Source organism: Protopterus annectens, chromosome 1.part1 (genome assembly GCF_019279795.1).
Source record: "Protopterus annectens isolate FY-2018-M chromosome 1.part1, PAN1.0, whole genome shotgun sequence".
Lineage (NCBI taxonomy): Eukaryota > Metazoa > Chordata > Ceratodontiformes > Protopteridae > Protopterus > Protopterus annectens.
The window spans coordinates 789,572,839-789,596,184 of record NC_056726.1 but is presented as its reverse complement, the minus strand read 5'-3'; the positions used below and the strand labels follow the sequence as shown (position 1 = coordinate 789,596,184).

Below are 23,346 nucleotides of genomic sequence, written 5' to 3'. Positions count from 1 at the left end.
GTTGGCAACCCATCTTGTGACATAAGGGTTTATACCTAGTTTATGTCTATAATTCCAGAGTGGGGGATGGTGTCGAAAGCCTTGGTGAGATCTAGATAGGCTGTGTGAACCACCTTACCCTCATTGGCTTTGGTGACCGCTTCAAAGAAGTCTGTCAGGTTTAGGAGACATGATCTGCCTTTTACAAACCCGAACTGGGTAGGGTCCAGAGTTTGGAGATTACCAATGTCATTGTTTATAAGTTCCATGATGATATGCTCCATAGCCTTGCAGACCAGGCTCGTCAGGCTAATGGGGCGGTAATTCCCGGGGTCCGTGGTGGATCCCCCTTTGTGGAGTGAGATAACCATTGCTGTGCGCCATTCAGTGGACACAAAGCCTGAGGTGAGGCCATGATTGAACATGGTACTTAGGTGGGGTGCCAGTTCATTCTATAGTTCATGTAGAACGCAGCCTGGGATGTTGTCAGGTCCCATGGATGCTGTGTTCTTGGCTGTGGAGAGTGTGTTTTTTACCTGTGCAGCCATGATTACAGGAACTTTGCAATCTTCCGGTATAGAGATGGGCCCTTTAGGGGATGAGAGAGGGGTAAAGTTAGCACTGAACCTATCTGCTAGGATGTTGGCAATATTAGTTGGTTCTGTGTATTTAGTGCCATTGTGCTGTAACTCAGAGCAGATCTGAGTGTTGCTGTTGAGATTCTTGACATAATTATAGAATGCTTAGTGGTTGTCTTTAGAATCAGTGGCGATTTTTTTTCATAACTAGCTTTAGAGGATTTTATGAGGGATCTCAGCTTCTTTCTGAGGCTGACCACGGAGATCCTCCAATCATGGGATTTTACTCTTTTTTGCAACAGTTTCTTTCATCTGTTGTAGAGTTTGTTTATAGCAGGGGACCACCAGATTGACTTCCTTTTTTTGGGGTATAGCATCTTGGTTCCATTAAGGATTGCACGATCCATGCACTCGTATAAGTGCTTATAAAGTGCAATTGTATAGGATTCAGCAGTCTTACCTCTATTGTTATACATACAGCATGGGTGTTGTGAAGTTTGCCACTTCTCTCTTAAGAAGCGTGAAGGTGGCTTTGAGGAAATAGTTTACGGTGGTTTCCCTAATGGGGGGTGGGGGTGGGATGTGAATGTCTAGGGTGATTTGCTTGTGGTCGGATCTGACCAACGAGGAATTGACCTCTGGTGTGGAACACCGGTTGCCCATGTTGGTAAAGACCAGGTCTAGGGTATTGCTGCTCCTGGTGGGGGTGTGGATACGTTGATCCAAGGCATTGGAATTTATGAACTCCAGAAAATGTTGAGCACAAGAGTTGGTACATGAGTAGTTTTCCCAGTTAATGGTGAGGTAGTTGAAATCGCCCATTATTAGGGTGTTAGGTTGTACCTTAATATTTTCCAGTGTATCAAGAAATGAGGAGTGGGAATCCTAGGGCATGGTGGGGGATCTGTAGCAAGCTACAATTTGCATTGCTGTCTTGCCCACAGTTAGTTGCACTTGGATAATCTCAGATGCATTATGCTGAGCAACTAGCCTGGAGGTTTGGATATCCTTAATGAATATGGATACTCCTCTGCCTTTAGTGCTTCGGTCCAGGTTAAGTGGCCGAAAGGTGTGGTATGAATTATAGCCTGGTAATGCAGGGGTGCTCTCTGGAGCCTTGAACCAGGTCTCTGTCACTGCAAAGATGTTGATGTTCTCCATTTTAAGGAGTGTCTCGAGTGAGTGCATTTTGAGGTTTAGACTTCTAGCATTAAGTAGCATTACACTCAGATTTTGCTTGCTTGTACCTGTTACGGTGGTGAATTTGTCATTTGAATCTTGCCTAAAAAAGGCACTATAGGGGTGGTAAGAGCATTAGCCAGTATCCGGAATCCCAAGGGCGACAAGTGCAGGCCATCTCTGGCAAAGCATCGTGGTTTGTCGATCATGTCATCCCAGGCAGGCAGATACTGGATCCCCTTAGAATGACACCAGAAGCTTAGCCAATTGTTCAAGTCAATCGATGTTCTTCATTCCACATTGCTGCAGTCCTAACTATTGGGTAGTCCGCTGTCCAGTCGGCCCGAATACCAAAGTATATGGCTGACGTCGGTCAGGGCGCATTAGACTGACGTCAGTACGTCAGGGTACTAATGCGCATGACCGACGTCATATCCTCAGTCTTTTTTGCCGCATGGTCCGATGCAGAAGCAGTTTTGCGAGTGCAGGTTGGCGTTCTGAAATTTTCTGAAGTCGGAGTTTCAGACCGAATCAAAGTTGGCTAAGTACCCCGTTGGGGAACATTTTGGTTTTTTCTTGCCTCAGTATTTAACCGGATGTCAGAAAAAGTGAATAACTGTATTTCTTGTGGGAAACAGATACCTCATAGGGATTACCATACCTTGTGTATACCTTGTTTAGGGCCTGAGCACGACGTTGTTGGATGCCGCTCTTGTGCTAGATTTAACAAACGCACTATTAAGAGAAGGTTGGACTGTGCCAGGTTAGTGTTTGGGAAGCGTTGTAATTATAAAATGCCGTCGGATGCTCCGACGCCTTGGCCAAAAAGCGCAAGGACAAAACGGCGAAGCCTAGGGTTGATGAACCGGCAGTCCCGGACGTCGGTTCTTTAGAAGGCTCAGTGGAGCCAGAGGTTTTGCCAGGAGTTTCTTTGGAGTCTCAGGCAGAGACTTTACTGTTACAGGATGTGCCTTCTCAGGAGGTAGGCCAGGCTGAGGGGGCTTCTCAGGTAACTGTTCTTCCCTCTCTTCCCAAGGTAGTTAGAGCCTCTCCTTCTGTTTCCAAAACTTCTTTGAGAGGTAGGCCAAGTTTAGCTTCAGTGGGGGTTTCTCCTAGCACTTCAGGTTCTGTGCCTAAGAAACATATGCTTAAAATGGCAGAAGATTTGATTACTATGATTAGAGGTTCTATGCCCCCTCCTGATAAGAGGCCTAGGGTGGAACCTGAGTTTGAGAGTTTTGAACAGTGTTCAGAGGCTTCTGAGTCTTCTCATGGAAGACTTGCAGGAGTTTCCTCCTTATTCTGATTCTGATGTGGATGATTCCACTCCTACAGCTTCTCCTCCTGAGGATTTCTCATTTTCAGAGACTCTGCATTCCATGAGGGAGCACTTTAAATGGGAAGGCCAAGATTACTCTGATTCCAGGAAAAGGCTTAGGGAATTCTTGTTTTACCCCAGCATAGGCCCTTAGCTATACCTCCTGTGTTGAATGTGGTGGAAGATGTTTTGCAGAGGCTTCCCTGAACCCTGATTCTTTGCCTCCTGCTCCTGTTAAACCTGATAGGTACTATAGGGTGCCTGAAGCTCATAAGTATCTTTTTAAGAGTCCTAGGGCAGACCTGGAAACTGTTTCTCAGGGACCTAAAGGTGTTAAGGCCTCTGTTGTTAAAAACCCTGTTCCCACTGATAAAGAGGCAAGGGCTTTGGATAGATGAGGAAAGAAAGTGTATACTTCTTCCACTTTAGCCATGAGGGCGTTGAATTGTCAGTTCCACATGCTAAAATATCAAAATTATCTCCTTTCACAATTGAAATCTAAGGTGGATGCTTTGGCGGAAGGTATTGAGTGTAAAGAGTTGCTGGATTTAGTTCATGTGTCTGAACAAGTGGGTAAGCATTCTTTGCAATGTGGTTTTGATGCTGTACAGGCCTCCTCGAGGGTGGCTGCCACTAGTTCTGTTCTTCGCAGGCATGCCTGGTTGAGGGATCAGAATTTAGCTGAGCATGTTAAGACAAGGATTTTGGATGCTCCTTTACAGTCTGATGTGTTGTTTGGTTCGCCTGTGGAAGCAGTTTTAAAGAAAATGGAGGACAAAGCTAAGTCTATGCAAACTGTTAAAGATTTTTGCAGGTGCAGCCACCGAAGTTTAGTAGAAATTGGCCTACTAAGGGATGGACATATCCTGCTTATGATTCCCAGTCTAGGGGTAGGTCTAGACGTGGTAGGGGCAGAGCTCAAGGTTCTTTTAGGCCTAGAACAGGGAGTTCACCTGCTCAGACTTCTGGTGAGGGCAGGGGTCAGTCCTTTCGTAAACAGACCCAATGACCTGCCTTTTCAGCTGCCAGTAGATTCTCGTCTGGCAGCTCCTTTGGGAGGAAGACTGTCTCTTTTCAAAGAAAATTGGGATTTAATTACTCAAGACAGATGGGTGTTGGATATCATTCACCACGGTTACAGGTTTTATTTCCATACATTGCCCCTTTCAAAGGCATGCCAGACGTTCCTCCTCCACAAAGGAAAGAGGCTCACAAGCAAATTTCTCTGTTACTCCAAATAGGGGCCATTCAGCCAGTCCCTGTATCAGAAAGGGGCCTAGGATTTTATTCTCGCCTGTTCCTAGTACCAAAGAAGGGGAACACGTGGAGACCAATTTTGGATTTATCTATCCTCAACACTTATCTGGACATTCCCAAGTTCAAGATGTTGACGTTACAACAGCTTTTACCTCTGCTGGGCAAAGATCACTGGATGGTAACTTTAGATCTCAAGGAAGCTTACCTTCATGTGCCTATAAGACTAAGTTGCAGGAAGTATCTGCGTTTTCGAGCTGGAAATTCTCATTATCAGTTCTCTGCATTGCCCTTTGGCTTATCTACTGCGCCCAGAGTATTCACAAAGGTTCTGGCTCCAGTGATAGCTTACTTCAGGCTAAAAGAAATTCAAATCTATCCTTACTTGGACGACTGCCTGATTCTGGCTCAAGAAAAGGAAGACCTTCTACATCATCTGGAATATGTTATAGCAGTGCTAAGATGCCTAGGGTATTCTGTGAACGAAATAAAGTCCAGTCTAGTACCCTCTCAAGACATGTGCTTTCTGGGTGTGAGACTGAATACAGCAGCCCAGATGGCCTTTTTAACCCCGGACAAACAAAAGAGTCTATCCCTTTACTTCCATCAACTATCTCATCAGTCCGTGCTGACTGCAAGGACAGTCCTTCAAGCATTAGGGTTCATGGCATCTTGTATTCTGGTGCTTCCCAATGCCAAACTGCATATGAGGAAGCTGCAATGGTATCTCAAAATGTATGGACACAGCACTGCCAGGATTTGGACACTGTCATTCAAATAATACCTTGCCTTCAAAAAGAATTTTTGTGGTGGGCTCAGGAATGTCACCTAAACAAGGGACTCTCTGTGACCCGGCCAGAGGCGAGTCAGATTTTAACGACAGATGCCTCGGACATTGCTTGGGGAGCTCATCTAAATGGAAAGTGGATACAAGACAAGTGGCCTGCCAGACTACAGCATCTACATATCAACATGAAGGAGATGTTAGCAGTCCAGTTTGCATTAATGGCTTTCAAGGAGTTACTTCTTCCAGGGCAGGTGTTGATTCTAACAGACAACACAACTGTCATGTGGTACATCAACAAACAAGGGGAACACATTCTTATCCTCTATGCAGGCAAGCAATGATTTTATGGGAGACTGCGCTCAGCTTGCAACTAACTCTTCAGGCAAGGTTTCTGCCGGGAGCACAGAACTCCTTAGCAGATGTGTTAAGCAGACAAATCATGGATCCCCACGAGTGGAAACTGGATCTTCATGTATTTCAGAAATTGACAGTGTCATGGGGAACTCCAGACATAGATCTGTTCGCTTCTCCACTAAACCACCAGCTGCCAAAGTTTTGCACAAAGGGGTTTCATCACACAGCTTGGAAAGTGGATGCTCTTTCTTTCAGTTGGAAAAATCTTCATGTGTATGCCTTTCCACCTCTGCCTCTTCTTCCAAAGGTGCTCTTAAAGGTCAGACAAGACAAGCCAAGGATGATTTTAATAGCTCCAGATTGGCCTCGGCAACACTGGTACCCACTACTAAGGAGTCTGGTAAGGAAGCCTCCATGGCCTTTACCTTTGATTCCACATCTGTTATCTCAGAAGGACGGTCATCTGCTCAATGTCAAGCTTCACTCTCTTCATCTGACAGCCTGGCATATTCTGTGTTGAAACACAGCAGGTCTCAACTTCCTCAACAAGTTTTAAATGTGATTATGGAAGCTAGAAGACCTAGTACAAGGAAAGTGTACAGAAAAATGGAAGAGATTTTTATTTTGGAGTACAGCAAAGAATTTGGAGATTTCTGAGCCTAATTTGACTGTGGCTCTTCAATATCTTACTGAGTTATTGGACAAAGGTTTGTCCTTCTCTTCCATTAAGATTCATGCTGCAGCAATTTCAGCTCACTATGATTGTGACCCACCATTGTTTTCGCATCCTTTGTTCAAGCAGTTTCTTAGAGGGGCAAAGAATATAAGACCCCCGTAGAGCTCCTACTCCTGCTTGGGATCTCAATTTTGTGTTGGAAAAACTTACTCTACAACCTTTTGAGCCTGCGGCTACTGCTGAATTGAAATACTTGTCATGGAAGACTGCTTTTCTGTTGGCTATTACTTCTGCAAGACGGGTGTCTGAGTTGCAGGCCCTTATGGCAGTAGAGCCCTTTTGATTTTCCATAAGGATAGGGTATCATTACGTACTAATCCTTCCTTTATGCCTAAGGTGGTTTCTAGTGTGGCTTTAAACCAAACTATTCATTTGCCTACTTTTTATGCAGACCCCCAAAATAAAGGGGAAAAGATTTTGCACACTTTAGATGTACACAGGCAATTGCGTTATTATTTAAGCAGGACTAAGGATTTTAGGCAGTCTCAGCAGTTGTTTGTTTCTTTTGCTTTGAGTTCGCAGGGCAAGCCTGTGTCAAAACAAACTATTTCTAGGTGGATTGGGTTTTGCATTGCATTTTGTTATTCCCATCATGGCAAGGAGATTCCAGCTGGGATTAGGCCTCATTCCACTAGGGCTACTGCCACTTCAAAAGCTTTTCTAAGGGGGGTGGCAACTAAGGATATTTTGGAGGCAGCTACTTGGAGTTCAGTACATACTTTCTCTAAGCATTATCACCTTCCTCTCTACTCTAAGTCTAGGGCTGGTTTTGCCACAGCTATTTTGCAAGGCATGTTGTCAGCTCCTGCTTCTTTATGATTTGCCAGCCTCCCTTACCTCTGCTTTGGGATTCTACCCAATAGTTAGGACTGCAGCAATGTGGAATGAAGAACATAGTACAGTTTTGTATCTACCATAAATGTAGATGTTCGAGGATCCACATTGCTGCAGTCCAATTTACCTCCCTCCTTCCCTCTGTGTTTAGGGGTGGTTGTGTAGGTGAGGTTATATGCTGATAATTTTGTATATATTGTACATATTTTTGGTGCAGGTATATTGGGCCTTGTCTTTTTAGGGTCTTCTGACATCTGGGGCAAGAAAAGACTGAGGATATGACGTCGGTCATGCGCATTAGTACCCTGACGTACTGACGTCAGTCTAATGCGCCCTGACCGACGTCAGCCATATACTTTGGTATTCGGGCCGACTGGACAGCGGACTACCCAATAGTTAGGACTGCAGCAATGTGGATCCTCGAACATCTACATTTATGGTAGGTACAAAACTGTACTTTTTGTCCTTGTACTGTGGTATCATTCTGGGTGATAGCGGGATGCTACTCAGGGCTAGGGTCATACCTGCCTGGGCTACAAGATCAGAAAGCTCCTCCATGTCTTTTTTCATGTAGTCCAGGGAGGTACATCTCAGGTCATTCACACCAACATGGACAATGACAGAGTCATATTTGTACTTGCTGTGGAGTGACCTGAGTGCATGCGTTATGTGTCGGATCCTTTCACCTGACAGGCAGCTGACAGTAACTTTCTCCTTGTTTAGCCTGGTGAGTGGAACATTAGTGTGCATGACTATAGAGTCGCCTATAACTAGAGTGTTGGATACTTTGTTATGCCTTATGGGCTGTGGTTGAGTGGCGCACTGAGTTTGTGGGCTGTGTGTCATTTGGGTTGTGTTGGGGGGTGGAGGTTGCTTGTGTTTCTGCTTTGGAGGTCCCTGTTGCTTGGGAAGATTTTTTTTTTGAGACCCTCCGCGAATGTAGGTGTGTGTTTTGTGTTTCTACGTGTGTGTTTTGGTGGTGTAGGTTTTGAGGGACTATGTGATGAGTGTGGTGTGGTGCAAGTGACCTTCTCCTCTTGACTATCTAGTCCAGTCTTGGGTGAAGAGAGCTTCCAGTTTGGTTATATAAGTGCATCTCTCACAGGTTGTAGTGTTGGGTGGTAGGACGAGAGGGTTGTTTGTATACATGAGGCAATTGCTGCATTGCCCCAAGATGCCCAGATTCATCAGGTAGACAGGAGAAAACACCGGGAGCTGACTCTTAGACATGTCTGGATAGGTGCTTATTTATTAAGTACTAAAAACTGTTTTCCTCTCTAGACAAGTGAGGAATGTTGAGTGCTGTAGTAATTTGTAGCTTATTTAGTGCTTACAGTGAGTTCTGAACAAGTGCTGAGCTCAAAGAAACATATATGAGTGCTGAAACTAGAAAACTGGCTAGTTCTAAGAAACAAAATTAAGCTTGAAGGCTTCCCTCCAACACAGAAAGCTTGGTGGCTCAGAAGCTTACAAACAGTCCTGGATACAGTAAATCTGTATCTGGACTAGACAACTTATAGGAAAGGCATTAAACAAGCTTAGAATTTTTTTTTTATTATTTGTAAAGTGGAAAGGGGAAAGGAGGAGCAGAAGCTAACTGGATTGACCTTCTCAAATGTTCTCCCTGGAATAGGTAGAATGAGGTAATGACACTAGACTGGGAGGAGTGTCCCAGATCAGATTTACAGTGGGGGTGGGCAACTGCAAAGCCACCAAGTATAAAAACAGGATACCAAGAGGGAGGGAGAACAGAACTGAATCAGAACAAACAAACCCAACCAGATGCTTAACAATTGTAGAAAATTCTATTTAATACCTCTCACACAGTGAGTAAAATAAAAGTGCTTTAAATAACTCAGAAATAAGAAGTCAGAAATTATAATATGTATATATATATATATATATATATATATATATATATATATATATATATATATTTACACACACACACACACACACACACAAACATACATACAAACATACACACACAGTATGTTTACATATATATGTATATATGCAATATGGATGCATACAATTCGTTATGTATAGTAAACTTAACATAGTAGAGTCAAGCATTATTAATGTATACATGCTCATAGTAGAGTCAAGCCTTATTAATGTATACATGCTCATAGTAGAGTTAAGCATTATTAATGTATACATGCACATACACTCCGGTCAACAAATGTAAATAAATAAATCATAAATGTTGCTTAATGTTTTACTTATTCACTGTCACACATTGGCTATGTGTTGCACATGCAGTCTTTGTCAATGTCTTTATGTCAGTATTTTTTCTTTGTATTACTAAGTGCATTTATTACTTGTTCGAGTTGTGTCTGAAAAGATCCTGGGACCAGTTCACTTTCCTAGTTACCAGAGGATAAATAAATATGAAATAGAAAAAAAAAAGGGGAGGGGTGAGCATGACAGAAATAAGTAAGGAACTAATAAAGTACATTTTAATTTTGCATAATTCATGAGAAAGAAAAAAAAAAACTTCCCACTGAAGGCATTGGGAAGTAGCAGACAGACCTAGTTTGGAGTCCTACTACCTGTCACCTGTAAATGTACAGCAAGGACCATTTACTGCAGTGCGAGTTTTCACACCTCAGCAAGGATTCATTTACAAAGCCTACTGTTTACATACATTCTTCTGCTGGAAGTAACTAACAGCTCTTTATAGCATAGAAGAAGGTCTGACAGACACATAAATTAAGCTCAGTCAGGGAAACACAGAAGTAGCTTTGTTACAGAAGGTGTGTTTAGATGCGTGTTTCATAGTCCTGCCATTCTGTCTTAATGACATAAGAAAACAACAGCGCTTCTTTATGTCTAGCATAAGTTATATAAAGAGGACTTGAAATGTATTCTAGAAAGAAGGAATCAAAGTAAGAAAACAAAATCACATTACCAAGGCATGACCCATCATCCACCATTGTGAGGGGAAACACATTAAAACTGTAAAAGAAGCACTTGGTGGGATTTTGAGGCATTAAAATTGCTCAGAAAACAAAGATACAATGAAAAAAAATGTTTTTTGAGTTCTAAGGTGGAGTTTTCCTTTAAGAACCTGACTTTCATCATTCAGCTCATGTTTAAAAACACAGCATTTAAAGCTCCTCACCTAAGTAAAATGGCAGACCCCTCTATCTCTGACATACTGTCGCTCGTCTGGTCAGGATAAAACAGACGAACATTCATGGGTTCTGTTCAAGCAGCTTTATTACACACAAACACATCAGGAATGAGGCTTTGTAACTTAAACTTAGATAAACTTATAAACAGACTGACTACTGCACTCATACGTGTTAACACTCTGGCTTATCTCTCAAAATGGTACTGCTGCCTCCACATGCTCAGTATTTATATGCACATACTACATCTGGAAATGCTTCTTAAAGGTACATAGACATGCTCTGATCTACACATACCACCTGTACCTAAAAAGAAATTTAAAAGGCCTATGTCAGTATGAAAGTACTGCTGAGGCCTTAGAAAACATGGTACTTATGACAATGAGCCAGGTTCCTGCTATCCCAGCCCTGCCGTGGTCCTGTATTGCATCTGAGGTTAGTATATCCAAAGTAACTGTAGTTACTTATGATGGTGAGAAGATGGAACTATTATCTCAGAAGGAACCAAAGGGCATTCTGCAAATTCTAGTTAGAGAAGATAGCCCAGGATCTGTTATTGAAGCGTGTTGTGGTCAGTGGATTTCACAAAAAAGAAACAGAAAAAAAAAATGTCTTCCCCTCAGACATCCCAGGAAATTGAGTGGATGTATTTCTTTCTGGGCCTGTTTAAAGCCATCATGGCACTCACTCAGGTCTTCCTCCTTCTTGGGACTTGCTCTGACGTCATCTTCTCCAGCACTCCTCAAAAGAGGCCTTTAGAAATCCTTTATGCTGAAGTGGATGATGACTCAGATTCTGACAAGCACTCCTTGGCTTATTAATCACATATCCAATCCCTATGGCAAGTAGGTTTGGATGATGAGGATGCCATTTCCCCTGATTCTCAGTGGAGGAAGCTTCACTTGGGGAAACTGTTGTCAGTATGATTAAACATTTTGAGTGAAAATCCACAGAAATCTCTGCATTCAACAAAGGTATTATAGTCTTCTGCAGGTGGGCACCCTCTCCCCTTCTTGCTGTTGTACCGTCTACTCTTGAGTTCTTCCTGGATGCCTTTGCATCCATTTCAACTGCACCATACGTAGCCAAATGGAAAAAATATATATTTTTTGTGGTGCCTGTCTATAAAACAGGACCCAGTTCAAATTAACTCCTTAGTGGTCCTCTCCTGTCTGTGGAACAGCTGAAATTTGGGCTAACATATCCATCAATTAAGGCACACATAGGTTCATAGGATGATACTAAACTATTGGCCCAGAAGCCCGTATAAGCCTAGCCAAGAATTTCACCCAGTTATTTCCACCATATCTACTTGCTTTACCTCTAAATCCTCCTCTGTTGACTAGATTAGAAGTTAAACAATTATTTGAAGGTGTACTCCACCTAAAACCTCATAGGAAAGGTAGCCTTAATCTACCTCCCTTCATGCCAGCAGCTTCTGTTTCTTTCAACTTCTGCACTTGGGAAAACCATTCCCCTGGTAGCCCTCACCACTACCAGAAGAGTGTCAGAGTTGCAGTCCATTATGGCTATCCCCTCCTTCCTGATTTTTTCACAAGGAAAGGGTGTCATTAAAGGTCAACTCCTCATTCATGTCCAAAGTGGTGAACAAATTGTCACTTAACCAGGCCATTAACTTAACCACCTTTTTTCCTTTCCCACAAAACAGAGGGAGGATCCTTCATTCCCTTGATGCCTATAGCCAACTTAGATTTTACTTAAATAAGACAAAAGGTCTAACTATTTGTTTCATTTCAGGATACAAAATTTGGGAAAGTGGTTTCTAAACAAACTGATACTAACTGGCTCTCAAAATACATTGTCTTTGCTCCAGTTAGCATGGCAAAACCCTTTACCTTTTCAGCAAAGACACATTCTATCAAAGCAGTAGTCTTAAAACAAACAAACAATCCGCAAACTAGTAGTCTTGTCTAGAGTCTTTTACAAGGGGACTGATTCTAGGACATTTCTTGAAGCAGCTACTTGGTCTTCTGTACATACTGTACATAACATTACTGTTATTATTGGCCGTTCTGTACATACCATTACTGAGTGATCATTTATTCTAGATTCAGCAGTCCTTTTGAATCTGCTGAACAGTTCTCCTGTACAGCATCCTACCACCCTTCTTTAATTGTAAGCTTTGAGAGTCACCTAGCAGTTTTGAATACTGCAACAGTATAACAAGCTTAGAATTTTTTTTTTATTATTTGTAAAGTGGAAAGGGGAAAGGAGGAGCAGAAGCTAACTGGATTGACCTTCTCAAATGTTCTCCCTGGAATAGGTAGAATGAGGTAATGACACTAGACTGGGAGGAGTGTCCCAGATCAGATTTACAGTGGGGGTGGGCAACTGCAAAGCCACCAAGTATAAAAACAGGATACCAAGAGGGAGGGAGAACAGAACTGAATCAGAACAAACAAACCCAACCAGATGCTTAACAATTGTAGAAAATTCTATTTAATACCTCTCACACAGTGAGTAAAATAAAAGTGCTTTAAATAACTCAGAAATAAGAAGTCAGAAATTATAATATGTATATATATATATATATATATATATATATATATATATATATATATATATATTTACACACACACACACACACACACAAACATACATACAAACATACACACACAGTATGTTTACATATATATGTATATATGCAATATGGATGCATACAATTCGTTATGTATAGTAAACTTAACATAGTAGAGTCAAGCATTATTAATGTATACATGCTCATAGTAGAGTCAAGCCTTATTAATGTATACATGCTCATAGTAGAGTTAAGCATTATTAATGTATACATGCACATACACTCCCGGTCAACAAATGTAAATAAATAAATCATAAATGTTGCTTAATGTTTTACTTATTCACTGTCACACATTGGCTATGTGTTGCACATGCAGTCTTTGTCAATGTCTTTATGTCAGTATGTTTTTTCTTTGTATTACTAAGTGCATTTATTACTTGTTCGAGTTGTGTCTGAAAAGATCCTGGGACCAGTTCACTTTCCTAGTTACCAGAGGATAAATAAATATGAAATAGAAAAAAAAAAGGGGAGGGGTGAGCATGACAGAAATAAGTAAGGAACTAATAAAGTACATTTTAATTTTGCATAATTCATGAGAAAGAAAAAAAAAAACTTCCCACTGAAGGCATTGGGAAGTAGCAGACAGACCTAGTTTGGAGTCCTACTACCTGTCACCTGTAAATGTACAGCAAGGACCATTTACTGCAGTGCGAGTTTTCACACCTCAGCAAGGATTCATTTACAAAGCCTACTGTTTACATACATTCTTCTGCTGGAAGTAACTAACAGCTCTTTATAGCATAGAAGAAGGTCTGACAGACACATAAATTAAGCTCAGTCAGGGAAACACAGAAGTAGCTTTGTTACAGAAGGTGTGTTTAGATGCGTGTTTCATAGTCCTGCCATTCTGTCTTAATGACATAAGAAAACAACAGCGCTTCTTTATGTCTAGCATAAGTTATATAAAGAGGACTTGAAATGTATTCTAGAAAGAAGGAATCAAAGTAAGAAAACAAAATCACATTACCAAGGCATGACCCATCATCCACCATTGTGAGGGGAAACACATTAAAACTGTAAAAGAAGCACTTGGTGGGATTTTGAGGCATTAAAATTGCTCAGAAAACAAAGATACAATGAAAAAAAATGTTTTTTGAGTTCTAAGGTGGAGTTTTCCTTTAAGAACCTGACTTTCATCATTCAGCTCATGTTTAAAAACACAGCATTTAAAGCTCCTCACCTAAGTAAAATGGCAGACCCTCTATCTCTGACATACTGTCGCTCGTCTGGTCAGGATAAAACAGACGAACATTCATGGGTTCTGTTCAAGCAGCTTTATTACACACAAACACATCAGGAATGAGGCTTTGTAACTTAAACTTAGATAAACTTATAAACAGACTGACTACTGCACTCATACGTGTTAACACTCTGGCTTATCTCTCAAAATGGTACTGCTGCCTCCACATGCTCAGTATTTATATGCACATACTACATCTGGAAATGCTTCTTAAAGGTACATAGACATGCTCTGATCTACACATACCACCTGTACCTAAAAAGAAATTTAAAAGGCCTATGTCAGTATGAAAGTACTGCTGAGGCCTTAGAAAACATGGTACTTATGACAATGAGCCAGGTTCCTGCTATCCCAGCCCTGCCGTGGTCCTGTATTGCATCTGAGGTTAGTATATCCAAAGTAACTGTAGTTACTTATGATGGTGAGAAGATGGAACTATTATCTCAGAAGGAACCAAAGGGCATTCTGCAAATTCTAGTTAGAGAAGATAGCCCAGGATCTGTTATTGAAGCGTGTTGTGGTCAGTGGATTTCACAAAAAAGAAACAGAAAAAAAATGTCTTCCCCTCAGACATCCCAGGAAATTGAGTGGATGTATTTCTTTCTGGGCCTGTTTAAAGCCATCATGGCACTCACTCAGGTCTTCCTCCTTCTTGGGACTTGCTCTGACGTCATCTTCTCCAGCACTCCTCAAAAGAGGCCTTTAGAAATCCTTTATGCTGAAGTGGATGATGACTCAGATTCTGACAAGCACTCCTTGGCTTATTAATCACATATCCAATCCCTATGGCAAGTAGGTTTGGATGATGAGGATGCCATTTCCCCTGATTCTCAGTGGAGGAAGCTTCACTTGGGGAAACTGTTGTCAGTATGATTAAACATTTTGAGTGAAAATCCACAGAAATCTCTGCATTCAACAAAGGTATTATAGTCTTCTGCAGGTGGGCACCCTCTCCCCTTCTTGCTGTTGTACCGTCTACTCTTGAGTTCTTCCTGGATGCCTTTGCATCCATTTCAACTGCACCATACGTAGCCAAATGGAAAAAATATATATTTTTTGTGGTGCCTGTCTATAAAACAGGACCCAGTTCAAATTAACTCCTTAGTGGTCCTCTCCTGTCTGTGGAACAGCTGAAATTTGGGCTAACATATCCATCAATTAAGGCACACATAGGTTCATAGGATGATACTAAACTATTGGCCCAGAAGCCCGTATAAGCCTAGCCAAGAATTTCACCCAGTTATTTCCACCATATCTACTTGCTTTACCTCTAAATCCTCCTCTGTTGACTAGATTAGAAGTTAAACAATTATTTGAAGGTGTACTCCACCTAAAACCTCATAGGAAAGGTAGCCTTAATCTACCTCCCTTCATGCCAGCAGCTTCTGTTTCTTTCAACTTCTGCACTTGGGAAAACCATTCCCCTGGTAGCCCTCACCACTACCAGAAGAGTGTCAGAGTTGCAGTCCATTATGGCTATCCCCTCCTTCCTGATTTTTTCACAAGGAAAGGGTGTCATTAAAGGTCAACTCCTCATTCATGTCCAAAGTGGTGAACAAATTGTCACTTAACCAGGCCATTAACTTAACCACCTTTTTTCCTTTCCCACAAAACAGAGGGAGGATCCTTCATTCCCTTGATGCCTATAGCCAACTTAGATTTTACTTAAATAAGACAAAAGGTCTAACTATTTGTTTCATTTCAGGATACAAAATTTGGGAAAGTGGTTTCTAAACAAACTGATACTAACTGGCTCTCAAAATACATTGTCTTTGCTCCAGTTAGCATGGCAAAACCCTTTACCTTTTCAGCAAAGACACATTCTATCAAAGCAGTAGTCTTAAAACAAACAAACAATCCGCAAACTAGTAGTCTTGTCTAGAGTCTTTTACAAGGGGACTGATTCTAGGACATTTCTTGAAGCAGCTACTTGGTCTTCTGTACATACTGTACATAACATTACTGTTATTATTGGCCGTTCTGTACATACCATTACTGAGTGATCATTTATTCTAGATTCAGCAGTCCTTTTGAATCTGCTGAACAGTTCTCCTGTACAGCATCCTACCACCCTTCTTTAATTGTAAGCTTTGAGAGTCACCTAGCAGTTTTGAATACTGCAACAGTGATCTAAGGACGGACATGGTACAGTTGTGTAAGAAATAGTGGATGTTCTACTGATCACTGTTTCAATAACCCCCCCCCCCATCTTTCCTTCCTTTATGATTCTTATTCCTTTTCTTCTTGTGAACTGAGAGGAATCACTGTATTTCTGCCTCTCCCTTCTGAGCTGACCACTTTATTGTCTTTCAGGCCTCTTCATTCTTACTAGCCTGAGATAGTCTGAGGATTTATGCTCATAGTTCTGCTCATGTACCCTTATGCCCACTGGCTTAGGTCATACACCCAACGTATACCTGTATGGAAGGTTTTAACTTTCGTATCCCAGCTGGGTGAGATGGTTATTTGACAAGATAATCCAACAGTTTGGAATACTGCAACAGTAATCAGTAGGACATCTAATGTTATGGTAAGTTCTTGCACTATTGTTCTTTTTATATAACTTTCTTTGGAACTCAATGTATCGTTAAGAAGAAAGTGTTATCTGCAGCATACACATGTATTTTATGTTATTTTGTTTTATTTGTTTTCTTTTCAGGATCACATCTCTGACAGTTGCAAACCAGGTAAGGTTGGTCCTGTGGCTGTATTAGAATTCTGGGTTCAGGCATGCACCAGCCAACCTCTCTGGCATAGAGACAGAACGATTTTGTACTTAATGGATCATCTTTGCAAAGCTGCATTTACGTACAGTCAAGAGGACTGTGTGCAGAAACTGCTTTACCAGCAGCACAAGGTATAGTTAATAGTAGTGCAAGTTTTATTTTATTTATTTAAATATAGTTAATGGGAAATACATATTGGACTAGTGTTTGTTTCCTGACATGACCTAGCTGTTAAGTGCAAAATGGAAGACTTTTACATTGCACATATTAAGAAATGAAGTAGTGTGATGCAGTCAGTAACAAGGCATGACATGAAATGAGTTACAATAAATAATGGAGCACTGGTACTAAAGTTGAGCAGAGAGAGAGAGATGGGTTATAATAAAAGTGAAGTAGTGGTACAGTTCTTTACAGCTAAGTTGAAAGTGTGTTAGAAGTGACTCAAACAGAACAGAAAAAATTGAGCAGATGCAGCAGACCAACATAAATGCAATGAATGAAAGTAAGACATTGTATAGCAAATGTGAAATGACTCATTAATCACTTAATGCTTGATAAGGGACTATGTCTTTTTTTCCTTTTGATATCCCCCTCCCCAGCTCTAAAAGATCCTGCCTGAAAATTCTACTACATTTACTCAGTTTTCCCATTGGATCTGCTGGACTTTAAGTCAGATGTGCCTAGGCAAAAGCCCTGCAGTCCATTCATTCCTTCCTAGGAAGCCTTTTCAGCCTATTTTTCCTTCTACAGCAAGAGTAGAGAGGTAGGGGGTGGGACAGTAAACTGGTCCCTAAAAGCGGACTGCACCTAGGTTGCATGTTAGCTCATTATAGCTGCATGATTAGAGGAGGCAGTGGTAGAGATTCCACAAAACATACACTTCTTCCCCAGTTCAACCTACCTTTACTTCGTCACCAATACTGATGTCTCCATCTGTACAGGCTGCCGAATTTCAGGTTCATGACTCTGATTCTGAAGATTCCTCATCAGATGAAGACTCTGTGGCATACTCCATACATATTCCTTCTCATCTGGAATATGCTTCTCCAGAAGAGGAGTCTAATGGAGGAAATTCCCCTACAGAAGAGCTTTCTTTTGGGGTTACTATTAATAAGATAAGAGTTTTTTTTAAATGGGATTCTTCTCAAGTTTCTGAAGAACAAAAACGTTATTATGACCTTCTTCAATTGGAAGTCCCTGCTCCCTCAGCTGTTCCACCAGTTCTTCCTGCCTTCCTGGATGCCTTTGCATCTTCCTCTAAAACCCCGGATTCCCATGCCCCTTCCCCCAACAGACTTGACATATTTTATAAGGTCCATGATGACTGTGAGTTCCTTTATAAGTGTCCCTCTGCTGACCCAGGTGTGGTCTCCATTACCTCTGACAATTCCCCTCTATTATCACCTCCTGGTAAGCTGCTTCCCTCTGACAAAGAAAACAAGATTTTGTAAAGGCTGGGTAAGAAGGTCTATACTTCCTCCACCTTAGCTATTACAGCCATTAATTACCAGGCACACATGTCCAGGTACTTTCTGGCTCTGCTTTCTTTGCCTTCCCAGGCTCTTACTCAATTACCTGACTCTGAGGCTAAATCACAGATTCTTTCATTTTTATCTGCATCTTCGAAGGTAGCTAGACATTCTTCTATCAGGTGTAGTTATGAGGCAGTGAAGGTGTCTTCCAGGGCTGTAGCTTCCGCATCGGTGCTTACAAGGCATTCATGCTACAGCTCCCGTCAATACCGGATGACATAAAGGTCAAACTGCTTGATGCTCCTTTGGATAACTCTGCCCTTTCTGTTTCAGCTGCAGAACTTTTTAAATCTGTAAAGAAAAAAGTTTCAAGATTTTAAACACGCTTGTTTCCCCAGTGTCCAAGTTTCATAGGAATTTCCTTGCCAAGACTCCCTTTGTCAGAAGATGTGCTTGCTCCTTCTCTTCTGCTTCCTTTGTACCTAGGCCCAAGAAGTCTTCTAGGAGACCCCCTCAGTCAAAGTTTGTTGCATCTGCCCATCCTTCTCAGCAGACCTTTCAGGCAGCTTTCTGTGACAGCTAAGTCCTTCTTCCAAGTCATACTCCTTTATCTCTTCGCCTCTCTCTCACTTTCAGCCTGGATGGAAATCACTCAGGACACCTGGGTCCTATCCATCATCCAGAAAGGATACTTCATGACTTGGAAGACTCTTCCACCCTTCCATGGGATACCTCAACCCCCTTCTTGCCAGCTTCATCTGTTCCCACAGTTGCTTGCTAAGCTCTTCGACCAAGGCACTATTCAGTCCATTCCTCCAGACCAACAAGGAAAGGGATTTACTCCAGGATGTTTTTGGTGCCAAGAAAAGATGGTCCTTGGAGGCCTCTCCCAGATCTCCCCCTCTTAAACACCTTCCTGGAAGTGCCTACTTTCCGGATGCTATCTCTGCAAACTCTTCTTCCCTTTATTCCTCCTCACTCCTTCCTAGCTTCTCTGGATCTCAAGGATGCCTACCTGCGTATCCCAATTCACTCTCAATTTAAGAACTTCTTATGTTTCTTGGTGGGCTGTTTGCACTTTCAGTATTCTGCCTTGCCTTTTGGTGTATGCACTGCTCCAAGGGTGTTCACAAAGTGTCTAGCTCCAGCCATTGCCTTCCTAAGGATGAGAGGGATTCAGGTTTAGCCCTATTTGAACAACCTTCTTTTTCTAGCAAGCAGCCTAAGTCAACTAAAATGACACTTTGGACTAACCATTCATTTTCTTCAGAGCCTAGGGTTTACAATAAATTAAAAAAAAATCCAGTCTTGCCTCCTACTCGGGGCCTCACTTTCTTAGGTTGCAGGTTCAGAACAGATTTGATGATGGTTTATCTCCCTGTAGACAAGGTTCTGTCTCTTACTAGCTGCATGGTGTCCCTTTTGTCTCTTCCTTCCATCTTGGTCAGAGAATTTCTGAGACTGCTTGGATTCATGGCCTCCACAATCCCCATGCTACCATTTGCAAAATTATGCACATTTGAAAGTTCCAGTGGTTTTTAAAGACAATTTGGTCTCAACATGCTCATCCTTTAGATGTCTTGATTCCGCTTCTTCCTTACCTAAAAACAGAGCTCCTTTGGTGGATTCAGCAGCTCTGTCAGAACCCAAGCTTTCCTCTTTAGGTACGTCAACCTAGTCACCAGCTGTTTACAGACACCTGAGATTTAGGTTGGGTGAGACGTTTGCTTCAGGAAAGTACAGGGTCTGTGGTCCCCCTCTCAACAGAGGGAGCACATCAACATCCAGGAGATGAGGGTCCTGATTCTGGCATTGCAAGCTTTTCATCCTCTGTTCTTGCCAGGACCTGTCAGGATTCTAACAGACAGTACCATGGTCCTCTGGTATGTAAACAAGCAAGGGGGAACAAATTCTTACCTTCTTTGTCACCTAGCAATCAAGGCATGGGAACTGGCTATCCAGTACAATGTGACACTGCATGCTGTGTACCTCCCCTTTGCTCAGAATTCAGTGGCAGATGCATTAAGCAGATTCACAGCAATGTGTTCCTGGATCTAGTTCACCAGTGGGATACTACAGAAATGGACCTGTTTGCCTACCCTCAGAACAGACAACTTCCTCTCTTTTGTGCCAGGGTGCCTCACCCTCAGGCTTGGAAGGTGGATGCCTTCACTTTTTCATGGAAGGACATTTTTTTTTGCATTCCCCCTTCTCCCTTATTCAGAAAGTTCTGCTAAAAATTCTGCAGGAAAAACAAATCTTGCTAGTGACTCCCTTGTGGCCAAGACAGCACTGGTTCCCTCTTTTTCTGCAACTAGCCAAGGGTCATCACCACAAGTTACCTCACCTGTTGGACCTAATCACACAAGACAAAGGATCCTTAATCCATCCACATCTGTCAACTTTCCAGCTGGCCTTGTGGGTGATCAACTTCTGATCCCTTTCAGGCACCTTTTTTCACAGGACGTGCTTGGGGTTTTGCAGGAGGCCAGGAAACCCAATACTAGGAAATCTTATATTTCCAAGTGGAAAAGATTATCTGTCTGGTGCCATAAAAGAAAACAGGATCCCCTTTCTGTGGACATTACTTTAGTGCTTTCTTACCTGCGTGAATTGCTTAATAGTGGCCTCTCTTATTCTTCAGTGAAAGTCCACTGTTCTGCTCTGTCTGCTTGTCTGCCATTGCCTCCTCCCTTAACTTTCAGACTGGAGGTTAAACTCTTCCTCAAAGGCATCCTACACATGCAACTGCCCAGGAAACCGGTACTTCCTCCTTGGGATCTTAACTGTGCCTTAGAGAAGCTTACCCAGGCCCCCTTTGAGCCAGCGGCCTCTGCTTCTAGTGCTTTTAGTAGCATTGACTTCTGCTAGAAGGGTCTCTGAGATTCAGGCTTTGATGGCTTCTCACCCTTTCTTGGTTTTCCACAGGGATAGAGTATTTCTGAGAACTAATCCATCTTTCACGCCTAAATTGGTAAATGATTCACAACTCAGTCAGACCATTCATTTGCCCACTTTCTTCCCCTCAACACAGTACTTTAAGGAGAGGATTCTACATTCCTAAGATGTGCATAGGCAACTCAGATTTTACCTGGGCAAAACAAAATCCATTAGGAGGTCTGATCAACTCTTTGTGTCTTTTCATCCCAGGGCTCTGGGTTTATCTGTTTCCAAATAAACTATTTCTTCCTTGATTTCTAAGGCTATTGTGTTTTGCTATGACTTTCATGGGAAGTCTTTATCATCTTCTGTTAGAGCCCATTCTACCAGATCTGTTGCCTCATCATGGGCCATCTTCAAGGGGCTAAATGTCCTTTCCATTTTGGAAGCTGCTACTTGGTCATCTGTTCATACTTTTATAAAACATTACAAGATGGACACTATCTGTAGATCCAGGGCAAGGTTTGCTAGAGCAATTCTGTATGTATTTGTAGAAAATGTTTCTTCACTTTCTTCCTCTGCTCCTCCACCTCCCTGGGTTCCTTTTGAGCTTTTGCACTTTCTCGTATGTAAAGAATACTCAACATTGAATAGAAGGACATAGAATAGTTGTCCTCCTTTTCTGTGTTGCAGTATTCTGTCCCACCCACCTTCCCCCCTCAACTTGTTCCTTCCTAGGATGACTCCTTTTTATTTGGCCTTAGGATTCCTTTTTCCTCATGGGGCTAACTTATTCTGATGATGGTACATGTGGACGTCCCTTTTATGGCTGATGTTGTCATTGACTTTGTGCGACGTCCCACATACTGGTAGTGGCAATAAGCTTTTGTATATAGGCCGGATACTGAGTCGAGTGGAGGAATGCAACTCATATGTAAAGAATACTGTGTCATAGAAGAGAAGGACATATATGGTTATGGTAAGATTTTACGCAACTATTCTTTATTGTGAAAGAAGTGTTTTGAAACCCAGTGATTCATTTTCAGTATTTTATTAAACTCTGCATACACTTGTAGTCACCAAAATAATCAAAACAAAACCCAAGTAAGGAAAGGGAAGATGGGATTTCTGGAATATTCTTGAAAGAGACTATTTACATTTCTGTAATACAGGTCTTTATTAAGAAGTAATCATGAAATGCATTAAATTGACTGCATTACCGTAAAAATATTTAACTATTTTAAATTTAGTACTTTGTACAGATAGAAAATTGTTTTTCTGACTATGAGAAAAGACTAGTTTAGACTAGCAGTACATAAGCTCAGCTGCTACATACCACTCAACCTCTGAGAGCAAGAATCTGGACAAAGCCATTAATAATGGGGGGGGGGGACAAATGCCAAAAATAAGGACAGTTTTTAAATATTGTTCTTACGAACTTAGAAAATTGATAGATTTAACAGATTTTGCATTAACATGGATTTTCTGAAGGGTTTGAAGTCTGAAACTCAGATGTCTGTCGTTATTTTCTGACTTCGACCCTAAACAATTTGTCAGTGATTTGCTAGAAAACCAGAGTTTTGTAAGAAATGGACAAAAAATATGAGGCAAACATCTGGACATTCTGCAAAAACCTGTACAGTTGAGAAGTATGGCTCAGCAGCTTTTTTGTACCTTAGTTTTCTTGTGGAAATTAGTGTAGTAAATGTTGTGAACAAAGATGTCAGTTCGCCTATCTTTGAAACTGTCTTGTGGAAATTTTAGTATAATAAATGTTGGGAAAAAGCTATACATTATCTAGTTTTCAGAAGCGGTATATCTGTCCAGTGTTTTGATTTGATTGACTTTTTGATCAAGTTTTTCTACTCTATAATTGCTGATATTGGAACTGAAGAATATCTTGAAGAAAGAGGGAGTTATATATAGCATAGTTTCCCAGTAATCACATTATCAAACCAGATGGCTTGCAAAAAAAAAAAAAATCTGCACTTAAATCCAGTGTTTTTTTGTTGTTAGTAGTTATAATTTCCATGTCCTTTTACATAGTGTTATGATTCCATGTAATTTAATTGCTGTCTCCACACGTTAGAAAGCTTTTGCATTGTAAAACAAAAAAAGTTTTATGCACCATTTTCTAGGTGGACAGTCTTCAGTATTGTGATAAAGGTTACACTGTAGAGCTGAAAGCAGCTGTCTGTACAGTTTTTTTGAAAATTTTATAAATTAAAGAGTTTTTTCAGTTTATCTCAGAGAGTGTACCATGTGTTTCTCTT

The 23,346-nt window shown here is 41.4% G+C and overlaps 1 protein-coding gene across 2 annotated transcripts in view; it reads left to right on the top strand.

Annotated features, from left to right (window-relative positions):
• The window catches only part of EPG5 (ectopic P-granules autophagy protein 5 homolog), a 2,535,958-nt gene that overhangs the window by 1,100,332 nt on the left and 1,412,280 nt on the right, over positions 1-23,346 (top strand). For both annotated transcript variants that reach the window (XM_044078183.1, XR_006365599.1), the window contains exon 19: positions 16,655-16,852. In XM_044078183.1, the coding sequence (XP_043934118.1) occupies positions 16,655-16,852 (198 nt within the window). The remainder of the gene's footprint in view (positions 1-16,654; positions 16,853-23,346) is intronic.